At 46.2% G+C, this 15491-nt stretch overlaps 1 protein-coding gene across 5 annotated transcripts in view; it reads left to right on the top strand.

The window, feature by feature from the left end:
• The window catches only part of AGL (amylo-alpha-1,6-glucosidase and 4-alpha-glucanotransferase), a 162962-nt gene that overhangs the window by 75083 nt on the left and 72388 nt on the right, over positions 1 to 15491 (top strand). For all 5 annotated transcript variants that reach the window (XM_073643068.1, XM_073643070.1, XM_073643067.1 and 2 more), the window contains one exon: positions 1027 to 1208. In XM_073643068.1, coding sequence (XP_073499169.1) covers positions 1027 to 1208 — 182 coding nt within the window. The remainder of the gene's footprint in view (positions 1 to 1026; positions 1209 to 15491) is intronic.

Raw genomic sequence — 15491 nt, 5'->3', positions numbered from 1 at the left:
GAGACTTTGAGCAGTGTGCAGCCCATCAATTAAACCCCGGAGGGCAGTATTCCTGGCTCTGAAGCTCCACTGTTCCGGGATCCAGCACGTAACTGGCAGCCGGAAATTAATTTATCGTGCATCAAAGGATTAGAAGTGTTTTTTTTCAATGATATTTTGGGGTGTGTAGCAGTGGTTCACAGGGCCAAAATGAGGAGATAGGTTCACTTTATATTCTACTCAAAGGGTTAACACTTATCAAAAACCAGAGAAAAAAATTATACGCTAGGGAATCAGAAATGAATAATTTAATACGGAATACTCTGGAGTTTCCATTTTTATATTATTGTACATTTTTCTGTGCATTTACATCTGAAACTTGTGGAATTGCTGCATGTACTTTAAGGGCCCCAAAAGTTGATCACTAGTCGAGAGGTAGTTTTACACGCAGATAAATACAGATGTCATACAGATAAATGATGAGATACATCTATAGATGGCTCAATACTCATCCTGTGCACAGCACGGTGGCTCAGTGGTTAGCACTGCAGCCTTGAAGCGCTGGGGTCCTGCGTTGAAATCCCACCAAGGACAACATCTGCAAGGAGTTTGTATGTTCTCTCCTTGTTTGCCTGGGTTTCCTCCAGGTTCTCCTGTTTCCTCCAACATTTCAAAGACATACTGATGGGGAATGTAGATTGTGAGCCCCAATAGGGACAGTGATGATGTATGTAAAGCGCTGTTGGATTAATGGCGCTACATAAGAGAGTAAAATAAATAAATCTAGGAGTGATCTCCTGCATGGACGAACAGGTAAATCACTATGTCCTTTCTCATCCAGAGAGCGTTCCTCATTGTGATCACTGTGATGAGGCTCTTATTTCTCAGCTCTCGCTTTTGCTGCTGGATCAGCTTCATTCAATCATCATTGCATAATAATTATTACACCTAAGATTGCACGTTGTTGGTAGAAATCCAGATATTTGGATTTTTTTCCATATCCATTACAAAGTGTACCCGCCCTGATTTCCCTCCATTTGTCACCAGCTTCTAACAGCAAATGGATCCAGCAGCACCCGGAGTGTGGATACAACCTGGTGAACTCCCCCCACCTGAAGCCGGCGTGGCTCCTGGACAGAGCCCTGTGGCACCTGACCTGCAATGTGGCGGATGGGAAGTACGCTGCCCGGGGGCTACCAGCACTGATTGAGAATGACCAGCAGCTAAACGTAGGTCACAGTGAGCGAAGTGTCACTGCCCGTACAGGTTTTCAGTCCTCAATAGAGTTTTATTCACTGTATTGTAAAAAGCGATACTAACGCTGTACGATACGATACAATACACTTATTGGCCTCAAGGACACGGTTCTCTCCTGGTTCTCCTCTTATCTCTCTGACCGCTCCTTCTCTGTGTCTTTTGCCGGCTCCTCCTCCTCCCTACTTCCTCTTACTGTCGGGGTTCCTCAAGGATCAGTCCTAGGCCCCCTTCTTTTCTCCTTATACACCGCTCCTATTGGACAAACAATCAGTAGATTCGGTTTTCAGTACCATCTCTATGCTGATGACACCCAATTATACACCTCTGCTCCGGACATCACCCCTGCATTACTACAAAAGACCAGTGATTGTCTTTCTGCTGTGTCTAACATTATGTCCTCCCTCTACCTAAAACTGAATCTGTCAAAAACTGAACTACTCGTCTTTCCTCCCTCCATTAATCTACCTGTGCCCGATATTGCTATCTCCGTTTGTGGCTCAACCATTACTCCCCAGCTACAAGCCCGCTGTCTTGGGGTCATTTTTGATTCAGATCTTTCTTTCACTCCTCACATCAAATCACTCGCTCGTTCATGTCATCTACACCTCAAAAACATCTCAAGAATCAGGACTTTTCTCACCTTTGACTCGGCAAAAACGCTTACTGTCGCTCTTATTCATTCTCGTCTTGACTATTGCAACGCTCTACTAATCGGTCTCCCTCTTACTAAACTCTCCCCTCTCCAATCCGTCCTGAACGCAGCAGCCAGGATCATATTCCTCGCCAACCGCTACTCAGATGCCTCTTCCCTGTGCCAGTCATTGCATTGGTTGCCCATCCAATATAGAGTTCGTTTTAAACTTATCACGCTTACCCACAAAGCGCTCCATGCTTCAGTACCCCCCTACATCTCCTCCCTTGTCTCAGTCTACCACCCTACACGTGCCCTCCGTTCTGCAAATGACTTGAAACTAAAATCCTCCATAATCCGAACTTCCCACTCCCGTCTCCAAGATTTCTCGCGTGCTGCGCCAATTCTCTGGAATGCACTACCCAGGACAGTTCGATTAATTCCCAATACCCACAGTTTCAAGCGAACCCTAAAAACACATTTCTTTAGACTGGCGTATCACCTAAACACACTCTGTCCATCCCAGCTTTCCCCCATATTAAAATCTTCTTCAACTTCGGGTTCAAACCAACCATGCACATAAAAGCCTCTGTCAGGACTGCACACATACTGGCTGGCGACCAGTCCATGTATTATTATTTATCCTATTCAGTATATCAAGGCTGCATTATACAATATATGTACTTTTTACCTTTTGTGTCTCCCCCACTTCCTCATAGACTGTAAGCTCGCGAGCAGGGCCCTCACTCCGTTCGATATGAGATATGCTTATTCTGTATTGTCTGTATAAGTCCCCCCTAAAATTTGTAAAGTGCTGCGGAATATGTTGGCGCTATAAAAATAAACTATTATTATTATTATTATTATAATTGATCCCAAGGGAAGTTGTAGAAACTGGCATGCTACTGGTTTAGCATGCCAGTTTATGTGGCAACATGAAGTGTACATGCTGAGACCACATTGATAGGTCGGTTTGGGACTTTTATCAGGGGCGTACATAGAAATCATGGGGCCCCATAGTAGAAGTTCTAATTGGGCCCCCCAATCCCTCCCCCCCAAAAAATTAAATAATTGTCGGAGTCACAGAAGATCATATCTCACAACTTTCCAGCCTTTACATATGCAAATTGTCTCTTCAGAGAGGAAGATGGCTAGAACTCTAGTGCCACCTACTGGAAGTAGCAATCCTAAAAGTCAATATCGACCCTTTAACGAGCCTTGTCACATGACTTAGGATATAAGCCAGAACCAGAAACTCAATTTGCAGACACTGTGTTTTGGGGTATTGCCCCTCATCAATGCAAAGTGTGAGTTCTGGTTTGGCTGGGTGAGAGGCTTAAGAATATTAATTGGTCTTGGCTTACGTGCGATGTAGTGGCACTATATACAAGTATCCCCCACCACATAGCCATTTCTGCAGTTGATCATCATGTATTTAAATTCAGCCCTTATTCTCCTGATTTTCAGTCTTTTATTAAATCTGTTTTGAGTTTCTTTGTTAACTCACAATTATTTTATGTTTAATAAAAAAAAAAATTCTTCAAAATAATGGGAGTTTCCATGGGGGCTAAATTCTCCCCTTTAGTAGCGAATTTAGTAATGGCGTGGTGGGAGGAATGCTTCATATATAGTGTCCACAATCCTTTCTGTTCCTGTATCATTATTTACACCAGATTCATTGATGATTTTTTAATTGTCTGGGGTGGTAAAACCAATGATATTCCAAAGTTTTTATCCTATCTAAACAATAATGAGTTTAATTTGCGTTTTACATGCTCCACAGATAAAATTAAAATAACATTCTTAGATTTGAAACTAATAGGAGAAAATAATGCCCTCTTCATACAAAAACTTTCATAAAGCCCTATTCAGGGAACACTATTTTACATGTAGACAGTTTCCATCCTCCTCATGTTCTGAAGGCAATTCCAGTTGGAGGATTAACTAGAGCAAGGAGAAACTGCAGTGATTTTGCTTCATTCCAGAATGAAGCTAATTTGATTGATTTCAGGTTAACAGTTTAGAAGCAATCCATGTTGGACACTTAACTCCAAAGTGGTGACAGATTCTCTTTATCAGACCTCTACTATGGGCATACAGGGTATAGAAAAGTAAATCTATACATACCTGTATGGCTCATAGTAGAGGTCTGATTGCAGAGAAAAGCACTTTAATCAATTCTATTTTGTTCAGGTTTTGTGTCCGAGGGATGCCGAGCAATGCCCTCCTATGTGCTTATTATTCCCCCAAATCCGCGCCTATATGCTTAGTTATCTTATTCCCTCCCCTGCACGTCACAGGGCCCTGTGACCTGCACTGTGCTCCCTGACTTCCCGGGCATGCGCAAAGCACCCCTCACATAGAGCTCACATAGAGCGCGCTTTGCTTCCTCCCGGCCCCATCTGCCTGTGCTCTGCGCCGCAGGTTTCTATTGCGCAGGCGCAGGAAAGTGACAATGACTCCCCGGCACCTGCGCAATAGAACCCTGCGGCGCAGAGCACAGGTAGACGGGGCCAGGATGAAGCAAAGCGCGCTCTATGTGAGCGGCTCTTTGAGCATGCCCGGTAAGTCAGGGAGCACAGTGCACGTCACAGGACCCTGTGACGTGCAGGGGAGGGGGATATAATAATTAAGCATATAGGCGGGGATTTGGGGGGAATAATAAACAGATGGGCGGGGTTTCTTGGCGTCTCCCGGACGCCAAGCCTGTACAAAATAGAATTGATTAAAGCTCTTTTCTCTGCAATCAGACCTCTACTATGGGCCATACAGGTAAGTATAGATACTTTTCTATACCCTGTATGGCCATAGCAGAGGTCTGATAACTCCAAAGTGGTGACAGATTCCCTTTAATCGTGCAAAGAATATTGTGGACGCAAAAAAAAAGGGAGGATTTAATTTCTAAAAAAATTAATCATAGTGGAAATAAAAATGGGAATGCAATGGAAATGAAAACACAGATTCCTACATTAGTCCTCACTTATATTACACATTATTCTGCCATTTCAGATAAAGTGAAAAGGAACATTGACATTTTGAGAGAAGATGGTATTATGGACTCAATCCTAAAAAAAGGAATTAGAGTAGTACCCCGCAGAGCACCTACAATTGGAAATAAATTGTCCCCTAGCCTTTTTAATTACACTCCCCCCACAAAAAAGATGTAGCTATCAGTGAATGGTTTTCATAAACTGTTTTTCTAACAACACTAATTCTAAAACATTTCCAATTAAAAGTTCTGTAAGCTGCAATTCAGACTATGTGGTATTTGTGATTGAATGCACTATCTGCAGACTGAAATATGTTGGTTCCACCACCAGAAAGTTCAAAATAAGATTGAGAGAACATTTATATGATATAACCCATTGTTCTATTCGCAGTGTCTCTAGTGCTTCCAAACACTTTATTAATCACCATAATAGGAACACACCAGCTTGTCAACTTATGTTATTGAACATGTACAGTACAGACCAAAAGTTTGGATACACCTTCTCATTTAAAGATTTTTCTGTATTTTCATGACTATGAAAATTGTACATTCACACTGAAGGCATCAAAACTATGAATTAACACATGTGGAATTATATACTTAACAAAAAGGTGTAAAACAACTGAAAATATGTCTTATATTCTAGGTTCTTCAAAGTAGCCACCTTTTGCTTTGATGACTGCTTTGCACACTCTTGGCATTCTCTTGATGAGCTTCAAGAGGTAGTCACCGGAAATGGTTTTCACTTCACAGGTGTGCCCTGTCAGGCTTATTAAGTGGGATTTCTTGGCAAGTAAATGGGGTTGGGACTATCAGTTGTGTTGTGCAGAAGTCAGGTGGATACACAGCTGATAGTCCTACTGAATAGACTGTTAGAATTTGGATTATAGCAAGAAAAAAGCAGCTAAGTAAAGAAAAACGAGTGGCCATCATTACTTTAAGAAATGAAGGTCAGTCAGTCCGAAAAATTGGGCAAACTTTGAAAGTGTCCCCAAGTGCAGTTGCAAAAACCACCAAGCGCTACAAAGTAACTGGCTCACATGAGGACCGCCCCAGGAAAGGAAGACCAAGAGTCACCTCTGCTTCTGAGGATAAGTTTATCCGAGTCACCAGCCTCAGAAATCGCAGGTTAACAGCAGCTCAGATTAGAGATCAGGTCAATGCCACACAGAGTTCTAGCAGCAGACACATCTCTACTAGTGTTGAGCCACCCCCGTAGTGTTCGAGTTCAGTTCGGTTCGTCGAACACCCGTGTGTTCGCCGAACTGTTCGTCGAACTGTTCGTCGAACACCTTCGAACACCGTTAAAACCAATGGCAGGCAAACAAAAACACATAGAAACACATAGAAAACACCTTCAAAGGTGTCCAAAAGCTGACAAACTGCTCAGAAGACACAACTAACACATGGAAAAGTGACAAGTACATATAGTCATGCGAAAAGAAAAGAGGTGGAGGAGTAAAAGGAGGGGGAGACACAGATATAGGCATGTCATGCCCTTCTAAAATCCAAAAAGTGAGAAGCCGAGACGGCCAGTCCGCTCCTGCCCGTGCCACCTCCGTGTCGCCGGGTTTGTGCCAGAGCCGCGGTGAACCCTGACGGCCAGCCCCCCTCTCCCAATACTGGTGCCTGTCCGCTGGTGGGTCTTGAGAGCCCCCCTGTGGTGGAGGCAGCTCTAAGCTTTTTAATTTAAATTGTCCCTCTAATTTGAATGAATACACTTTAAATCCATTTACAAGGATCTATTGGAGGGCAAGTCTCATGCCAGCAGCCGCTTAATTCCAGCTCCAGTAGCGTCCACTAAAGCTGCTGCAGTTAAAAAGCTTTTATAAGGATCGAGCTCGGCTGTCCACCGCAAGGCATCCTAGTGCCAGTCCCAGCCCCTATGCCTTGGGGTGCCTCCTGATGCTCTTCACTGAGTATCCCGTGGTCCCGAAGCATTTCCTTTGAAAAAATTAAGTGTCCAAACTACAGGTGGTGTAGCTTGCTTAACAGCCGGGATAATCCGCTGACTAGCAGACACTGCTACTAGGCACAAAGTATTTCCTGGGCTAGATGCAGTTAAAAATTTGTAAGTAGATACTCTCGTTGGATGCTGAGAAAGCATTCCATAGAGTCTCCTGGCACGCCATATATGATTCTCTTAAAAAGCTTGGGGTAGGGGTCTAGGGGACCCTTTTATAGCCAAAATCACGGCCCTGTATCACAATACGTCACCTAGGCTGAAGATAAATGGAACTGTAGCACCGAGGGCTCGGTTGCTACAGACGTATTGCACCTCACCCAGAGGTGTGATATCTCACTCTCAGATAAGGATGGAGTGTGGATCAGGACCCGACACCTGCATGCATTACACCACATTGCCGTGGGGCAGGGCGACCAATATGCCCCTGAGATGGGCACGACAGTCCCTGTCCCTGGCTGGAGTGGGGGGAGGGAACACTGAGGAAGGGGAACCCTGCAGTGCAGGAGCAGGGAGGAAGCAGTTCCTGGGTGCATTGAGAAGGGAGTATAAAAGGTGGGCACCATCTTAGTTCAGTGCAGAGAAGTCTGAGCAGAAGTGGCAGGGAGCAGGGGCTCTGCATGAGCTCTGCTCCGGAGGCGGGCCTAGTAACAGAGGCCCAGGCCTGCAAGAGGGAGAAGGAAGGAAGAGGAGCGGAGAAGGCTCCAGGAACGAGGAATGAAGGGATCCCAGGGGTGCGGACGGGCGAGTCGCCACCGCACGCCCGAATCCACCTGCGTGGAGGGGTCAGGCCAAAGGGGGAGACCGGTCCCCGAACTAGTGGAGGCAGGAAACGACCCTCAGCTAGAAACCGGAGGCTCTGACATTTTATGTGGCGCAGCCCCTTGCTCCACCCGCTAGGAAGGCACCACATAGGGTCAGGGAAACTGGCGCCAAGTTTACCAAGAGGAGGCCCGAGGCAGCCGGACAGAAGTGTTGGTAAGAAAGGCCAGACAAAGGACACACAAAGGGGGTCCTGTGAAGCGCTCCAAAGTTATCTGGGAGTTGTCTGAGCCCCTCACCTGGTGAGCACAGTACGACGTGGGCAGCCGTTACCTGCAGACGTGGTCTGGATAATAAGAACTGTGAGTAAAGGCCCTGAACTGCATCACTGACTCCGTGTCGTTACTGCTGCTGCCCTGCACCATCACCCCCATCCTCCGCATACACTGCCCTGAGGCTATACTCCTCCCGTGGGGAGTTATGCTACGCTCTGCTGCACCCACAACACCAGCCTTAGCGGTCTGCCCTGTAGCGGCGGTTCACTCTGACCGCAATCCACGGGTGGCGTAGTCGGACATTTAAACATCAAAACCACATAAATAGTTCCGCCACTGGTTTGACCGCCCTGAGCCACGGAACCGGATCGCCGCCACGAAGACTACAACCACCAGCATCCACCAAAAAGGGTCCGGCTCCGGGTGTCCCAAGGCCCAGGGGGTGCGTCAGAACATTTTCATCACCTTTCACAATCACCAATGGGACAAGGCAGGGATGTCCTCTGTCCCCTCTCTTATACATCCTAGTGACGGAGCACCTGCTCTCATCAATTCGCCATAACCCCAATATTAGGTGGATTGAGGTGGGAGGCACCGAGTACAAGTGCTCTCTATTTGCTGATGATGTCCTAGTATATATCACTCAATCACATATATCCATCCCTGCTGTTATGGCTGAAATAGATCACTTTGTTACATGGTAAAATTTTAAAATCAATGCAGCGAAGTCTGAGGCCCTCGATGTCTCCCTCCCTAAATCCATATAGGATTCCATCCAGTCCAACTTTCCCTTTGCCTGGCCCTCACAGGGTATCAAATACTTAGGAATTCCTATTCATAGAGACCTCTCCCATCTATGTTATCTTAATTTTGGGCCCTTTATTGAACAATTCCATACAGACCACGGTTGGCAAGTTAGAACTGTAAGATTCACTACGTGAACCACTGGTGTTTTGTGGAAAAGCACATGTACACCGCGTTCCAAATTATTATGCAAAAAGTGTTTAGGAGTGATAAGGGAAGAATTTGTTTGTTTGTCAGTTAAACTCATTGATGGTGATGTGTGTCAGGGCTCTTTATATCACTGTAAGCAATTGCAGACACCTGTGCTAATTAGTTTGGCAGGTGTGTCCAATGAAAGGCAAGACTACTTAAGAAGGCTGTCTCACATTATTAAGCAGCCTACATTTTCTGCCAAAATGGGAAAGAAAAAGGATGTGTCGGCTGCTGAGAAGCAACAAATTGTGGAGTGTTTAGGTCAAGGCATGACTACAATCAACATTGTGCGATGATCAGGATGAAGTGTCTTGGCAATCAAGAAGTATGTAGCTGATTCACAGTACACACGTGTGCGTGCTGATAAGGGCAAATTGAGGACTCTTTCCTACAGGCAATTACGTCAGGTTGAAAGAGCAGCGGCAAAAAAGCCTTGTCATAGCAGCAGACAAGTTTTTGAAGCTGCTTGTGCCTCCAACGTCCCCCGAACAACAAGATGCAGGGTCCTTCAGAGGTTTGCAGCTGTGCATACGCCATCCTGTCGACCTCCTCTATCCACTTCACACAAGCAGAAACTGCTCCAGTGGGCCAAACATTACATGAAGACTGATTTCAAAACTGTTTTGTTCACGGATGAGTGCCGTGCAGCGCTCGATGGTCCAGATGAATGGAGTGGAGGATGGCTGGTTGATGGACACCCCACGCAAACACGGCTACAGCGCCAACAAGGAGGAGGTGGAGTAATGTTTTGGGCTGGAATCATGGGGAGAGAGATTGTCGGCCCCTTTAGGATCCCTGAAGGCGCTAAAGATGAACTCCATAATGTATGTGGATTTTCTCAAACAGCACTTCCTGCCATGGTTCAAGAAGAAGAACCGTGTATTTCACAGCAAGATCATTTTTCTGCATGATAATGCACCATCTCATGCTGCACATAAAACATCTGCATCTCTGGCTGATATGGGCATAAAAGGGGACAAACTTATGGTGTGACCCCCATGCTCCCCTGACCTCTACCCCATTCAGAACCTTTGGAGCATCATTAAAAGGAGTGTCTATGATGGCGGGAGGCAGTTCACATCTAAGCAACAGCTCTGGGAGGGTATTCTGTCCTCATGCAAAACAATTGAAGCAGAAACCATCCAAAACCTGACAAATTCAATGGACGAGAGAGTTCAGAAGCTCCTTTCGAACAAGGGGTCCTATGTGAAAATGTAACATCACCTAGAATAAAGTTTTGAGTTGAAAACTGTTTGATTTCAGTTTCTAACAACCTGCTAATGCTTATAATTTCAAAAATGACCATTTTTTTGGTCTTTATTAAAATGAAAAGGTTGATCGAAAAGTTTGGGGGATCTAAGAGTGTGGCAACCCAGTAGTCATGATTACTTCGAATTCTGACAATATGAGGGTCATGCTGCAGGTAGTGCAGCAAGAAGGCACTTATGTGTCTTGCGCATCTCGGAGCCCCAAAATTATTTTCCGGGCTAGATGCAGCTAAAAATTATTTTTAATTTTAAATCTGGTGAAGCTTATTATAGATGGCCTAATAGGATCAGTGCTGCACACTGCTACAAAGCCCAAATTATTTTCCAGTCAAGATACAGATAAACATGATTAGTAATTTGAAAGCTTAAAACGGTTGGTAGGGTGATTTTAACCAATCATCAAGCTTTTACTCTCCCCAGGATGACACAGGGGTAGAAAAGTCGTTTCGGATCCATGATTTGTTCATCTTTATGAACGTGTGTCTGTCTACATTATCAGTGGAGAGCCGCGTGCGCTTATCTGTCAGCACACCACCAGCAGCGCTGAACACACGTTCAGACAGAACGCTGGCTGCGGGGCATGACAAGATCTCCAAGGCGTAAGTGGCTAGCTCCGGCCATTTATCCAGATTGGAAGCCCAAAAAGAGCAAGGGTCCAGTGACACAGTCGTGGCTTCAATGTTTACTTGGAGATACTCCTGTACCATCGTCTCTATGTGTCAGACTTCTTGTCTCCTGTGGCCTTGCAAAGGATGGGCTAAAAAAGTGGTGAAATGATTCCGCAAAATTGATGTTACCAGCAGATACTGTGGTTCTGTTCGGTTTGAGTGCTGAACACTTGACGGTCCCACGGTTGGCAAGTTGGAACTGTGAGATTCACTACGTGCACCACTGGTATTTTGTGGAAAAGCACATGTAAGATTCTGCAACAGTCTCTGCTGATACTCCTGCATGCGTGCATCCCTTTCTATGGCAGGAATAATTTCTGCAAATTTACTTTTGTACCGGGGATCTAACAGTGTGGCAACCCAGTAGTCAGGATTATTTCTAATTCTCACAATTCGAGGGTCATGTTGCAGGTAGTGCAGCAAGAAGGCACTCATGTGTGTTGCGCATCCAGGAGCACCAAGTCCCTGTTGTGTTGGTGGCGAGGTAACAATCATGCTTCCTTCTTCTGTCCTCTCCCCCCAACCTCGCACAACAGAAATGTGATCAAGGTCTCCCTCATCTGATGAGTCTTCCATCAGTTCGTCCTCCACTTCTTCCTGGGCTCCTGCACCTTCCTCACTAGTTTGGCTGCTACCATGCGCCCTGGTAAAATCATCTCCCCCACCCTCACATGCCTGCCGCCTTGGTGCTGCCGACCGTCTGGACCTTGCAGATGTTAGCCCTTCCGCATACAACTCCTCCTCCTCTACTTCCTCCACCTCCTCTTGTGCCACCACCTGACTCCGAATTCTGTTTAACATGTGCTCCAGCATGTAAATCACCGGAATAGTCATGCTGATAATGGCATCGTCAGCACTAAACATCTTCGTCGCCATTTCAAAACTGTGCAGAAGGGTGCATAGGTCCCTGATCTGAGACCACTCCTCCAGCGTGATTTGCCCCACCTCTGAATCTCGTTGGCCCAGGCTATACGTCAGAACGTATTGCACCAGGGCTTGTCGGTGCTGCCACAGTCGCTGCAACATGTGCAGAGTTGAATTCCACCGGGTAGGCACATCGCATTTTAGCCGGTGAAGTGGCAGGCCCAACGACTTCTGTAGAGATGTAAGTCGCTGAGCTGCGGGATGCGAACGGCGGAAGTGAGCACACAGCGACCGTGCCCTCTGCAGAAGGCCATCTAGTCTGGGATAGTGGGCTAAAAATTGCTGGACAACCAGGTTCAACACGTGAGCCATACAAGGCACGCGTGTGACATTGCCCCGGCGAAGGGCCGCACCCAGGTTTGCAGCATTGTCGCACACGGCCTTCCCTGGTTTCAGGTCCAGTGGAGACAACCATTCATGAAATTGGTTCTCCAGAGCTGACCACAACTCCTCAGCTGTGTGACTCACATTTCCCAGACATTTCAATGTAAAAACCGCCTGATGACGTTGAGCCCTACTGCCAGCATAGTATGGAGGTGTGCAGGATCCCTTCTGCGCAGTTAGAAAGCTTGTGGCATGACCAGACAGGCTTTGGGTGCAGGTGGAAGACCGAGAGGAGGTTGAGGAGGCAGAAGCAGTGGAGGAACTTTGACATAAAGAGGATTGACGCACAACTCGTGGGGACGGCAAGACTTGGACAGCAGCCCCTTGTCCTGCTGTCACCATAGTTACCCAGTGCCCAGTCAGCGACATGTAACGCTCCTGTCCATGCCTACTCGTCCAAGTGTCTGTGGTGAAATGCACCCTGTCACACACAGAGTTTCTCAAAGAAGCGGTGATGTTGTGTGCGACATGCTGGTGGAGCGCAGGCACACCTTTCTTTGAGAAGTAGTGCCGACTGGGCATCTGGTACTGGGGCACTGCGACGGACATAAGGTCTCGAAAATCCTCTGTGTCCACCAGGCGGAAAGGCAGCATTTCTGTAGCCAAGAGCTTGCAGATGGTGAAATTCAACCTCTTAGCTTTCTCATGGCTAGGAGGAAATGGTCTTTTACTTGTCCACATCTGAGGGACCGAGGGCTGGCTATTGTGCTTAGACGGGGTTGATAATGGTGTCCCCGGCAAACTGCCGGTCTGTGAGGAAGATGCAGGCGGACATGTTAGGTTGCCTTGATCCAAAGGTGGTGCTATCGATGTCGGACAGCGCTCAAGACCAGCTGGTGTTACCACCTCCAAAGAAAATGATGACCTGCCAATCACGCTGGCTGTTGCGGGTAAAGAGGTGGCAGGTCTGCGCCCCAAAACAGGTGTGACTGCTGTCCCCCCAGTCACAGAGGATGAAGAGGCCGCGGATGCACAAGATATGGCAGACGGTGGTTGGCCCGGCCGGCTAGGCCGCATTGTAGCACACTGAGCTTCCCACTGCAACTTATGCTTCATGTCCATGTGCCGGTTCATGCATGAAGTACTCAAACTATGTATTTTTTGGCCTCTACTTAGCTTTTGCTGACAAATGTTACAGATAACACGAGTTGGGTCATCTTTATCGATCTGAAAAAATGCCCAGGCTATGCAAGGCTTAGCACCCATGCGACCTGAAGAGCCACCACGACTTGTGGTGAGAGGCAGAGTTGTGTTTGAGGATGCAGTTGTTGACGTGCTTCCAGTACTACGTCTCTGTCCAGGAAGGCGCAACCTGACCTCGTCGTCACTAGCATCTTCCTCCACCTCCTCTGCTGACCTCATCTCTTGGCTGACTGTGGGTTGACAGTAAGTGGGATCTCCGACCTCATCATCATCACCCTGTGCGTTATCACACCCGTCGTCCTCAGAGCCAACCTGTTCCTGCCCTGACAAAAAACTAAAGTTGTCGCTCCAATCAGGTATTTGAGTCTTATCATCGTCTTCCTCATTGTCTCCACCAACAGGAGTTACAGTTTGGGAATGAGGGTCTACATTATGGTCAGAACCTTCTGCGTCTGGTCCTGGATCCGACTCATAAAGATTCTGGGCATCAGTGCAGATCATTTCCTCGTCTGGATTCACAGAAGCGCTGGAGTCGACCTCTGATTCCCAGGCTATAGTATGAGTAAACAGCTCTGCAGACTCAACCATCTGTTCTACCTCATACTCAGACGGGCAGCTGGAGATTTGGGAGCTGTGAGGAAGCAAGTGCGATTTGGGTGACACCTTTGAGGACTGGAGTATTTGTGATGTTGAAGTTGATGTGGAGGAGAGCCCACTTAAAGGAGCACTTGATATCCGTTGAAGCACCTGCTGTTTTTGTGCCTCATCTGGAATTTGTAGCGATTGGCGTGGCCGTAAGAAAGGGATCTTATCACATTGTCCGCTAAAAGAAGTAGACATTTTAGTTTGGCTGGAAGATGGTCTTTCTTCTGCACCTACCCCACGGACACAACCTTTTTTCCCCTTCCCAACACGCCTATTCCCCTTTCCACCAGCAGCAGGCCTTTTTCCACTCATTTTGGTGGTTAACTAATTCACAACTCTGGAGTTGTTTGCACAAAAAAACAATGGATGGTAACCGAGCAGAGCTGAGTGGCCAAACTGTGGTATTAGGCCAAAACTATTGGCTGGGTTAGATGCAGAAAAAAATTATTTTTAATTTGCAACCTGATGGAGGTCAGTATAGATGGACTAATAGACCAAGTCCCACACACCGCTAGAAGCCCAAATATTTTTTCAGAGCTAGATGCAGAAAATTTTTTTATTCAATTTGCAACCTGATGGAGGTCAGTATAGATGGACTAATAGACCAAGTCCCACACACCGCTAGAAGCCCAAATATTTTTTCAGAGCTAGATGCAGAAAAAAATTATATTCAATTTGCAACCTGCTGGAGGTCAGTATAGAAGGACTAATAGAACAAGTCCCACACACTGCTAGAAGCCCAAATATTTTTTCAGAGCTAAATGAAGAAAAAAATTATTTTTAATTTGCAACCTGATGGAGGTCAGTATAGATGGACTAATAGACCAAGTCCCACACACTGCTAGAAGCCCAAATATTTTTTCAGAGCTAGATGCAGAAAAAAATTATTTTTAATTTGCAACTTGATGGAGGTCAGTATAGATGGACTAATAGAATGATGCTATGCCCAAAAGATTTTACTTCACTAGGTGCAGTAAAAAAATTGGTATTCTATACACAGGTGGTATATTTTGCAACACAGATAGGCTACTCCACTGACTAACACACTCTGCAATAGGCCAAAAAGGATTAGCTTTGCTAGATTCAGCCAAATGCTGTGAAAAAAACTTGCACAGCACTGGCACAGACCTGCCTGGCAAAAACTGATAGGAACTGATGTAACCTAGTCCTGAAAAGGACTCCAATTACAATTAGTCTTTACTCCCACAATCTATCTATTTAAGAGCACAGACCTGCTTGATAAAAGTCGTAGGAAATGCTGTAACCTAGTCCTTAAAAGGACTGCAATCACAACTATTCCCTACTCCCAAGCTATCTGTATATTTGTGCGAAAATTGGCTTGAAATTAACAAGGTATAGCGCACACAGCAACAGCGGTGCCGTCTAACACGCAGCTGCAGCAGTGAGAAAATGGTGGCGACGGGGAAAATGGCTTGGTCTTATAGGGCAAGGACATGTGACATACACTGCCAATCACACATGCCCTTGCTTGTGTGAAAAAAAGCACTTCGCTCCGTGTGTGCGCTGCTGATAGGCTGACAGATTGCACCTCCCCACTGCAAATGCGGGAAAGAGAAAAAAAAATGGAGATCTTCATTGTTCCTGCA

Source organism: Phyllobates terribilis, unplaced genomic scaffold (genome assembly GCF_046119375.1).
Source record: "Phyllobates terribilis strain yellow unplaced genomic scaffold, ASM4611937v1 Scaffold_8__6_contigs__length_399053987, whole genome shotgun sequence".
Classification (NCBI taxonomy): Eukaryota; Metazoa; Chordata; class Amphibia; order Anura; family Dendrobatidae; genus Phyllobates; species Phyllobates terribilis.
The sequence above is the reverse complement of the archived record's forward strand: the minus strand, read 5'-3'. Positions and strand labels throughout refer to the sequence as shown.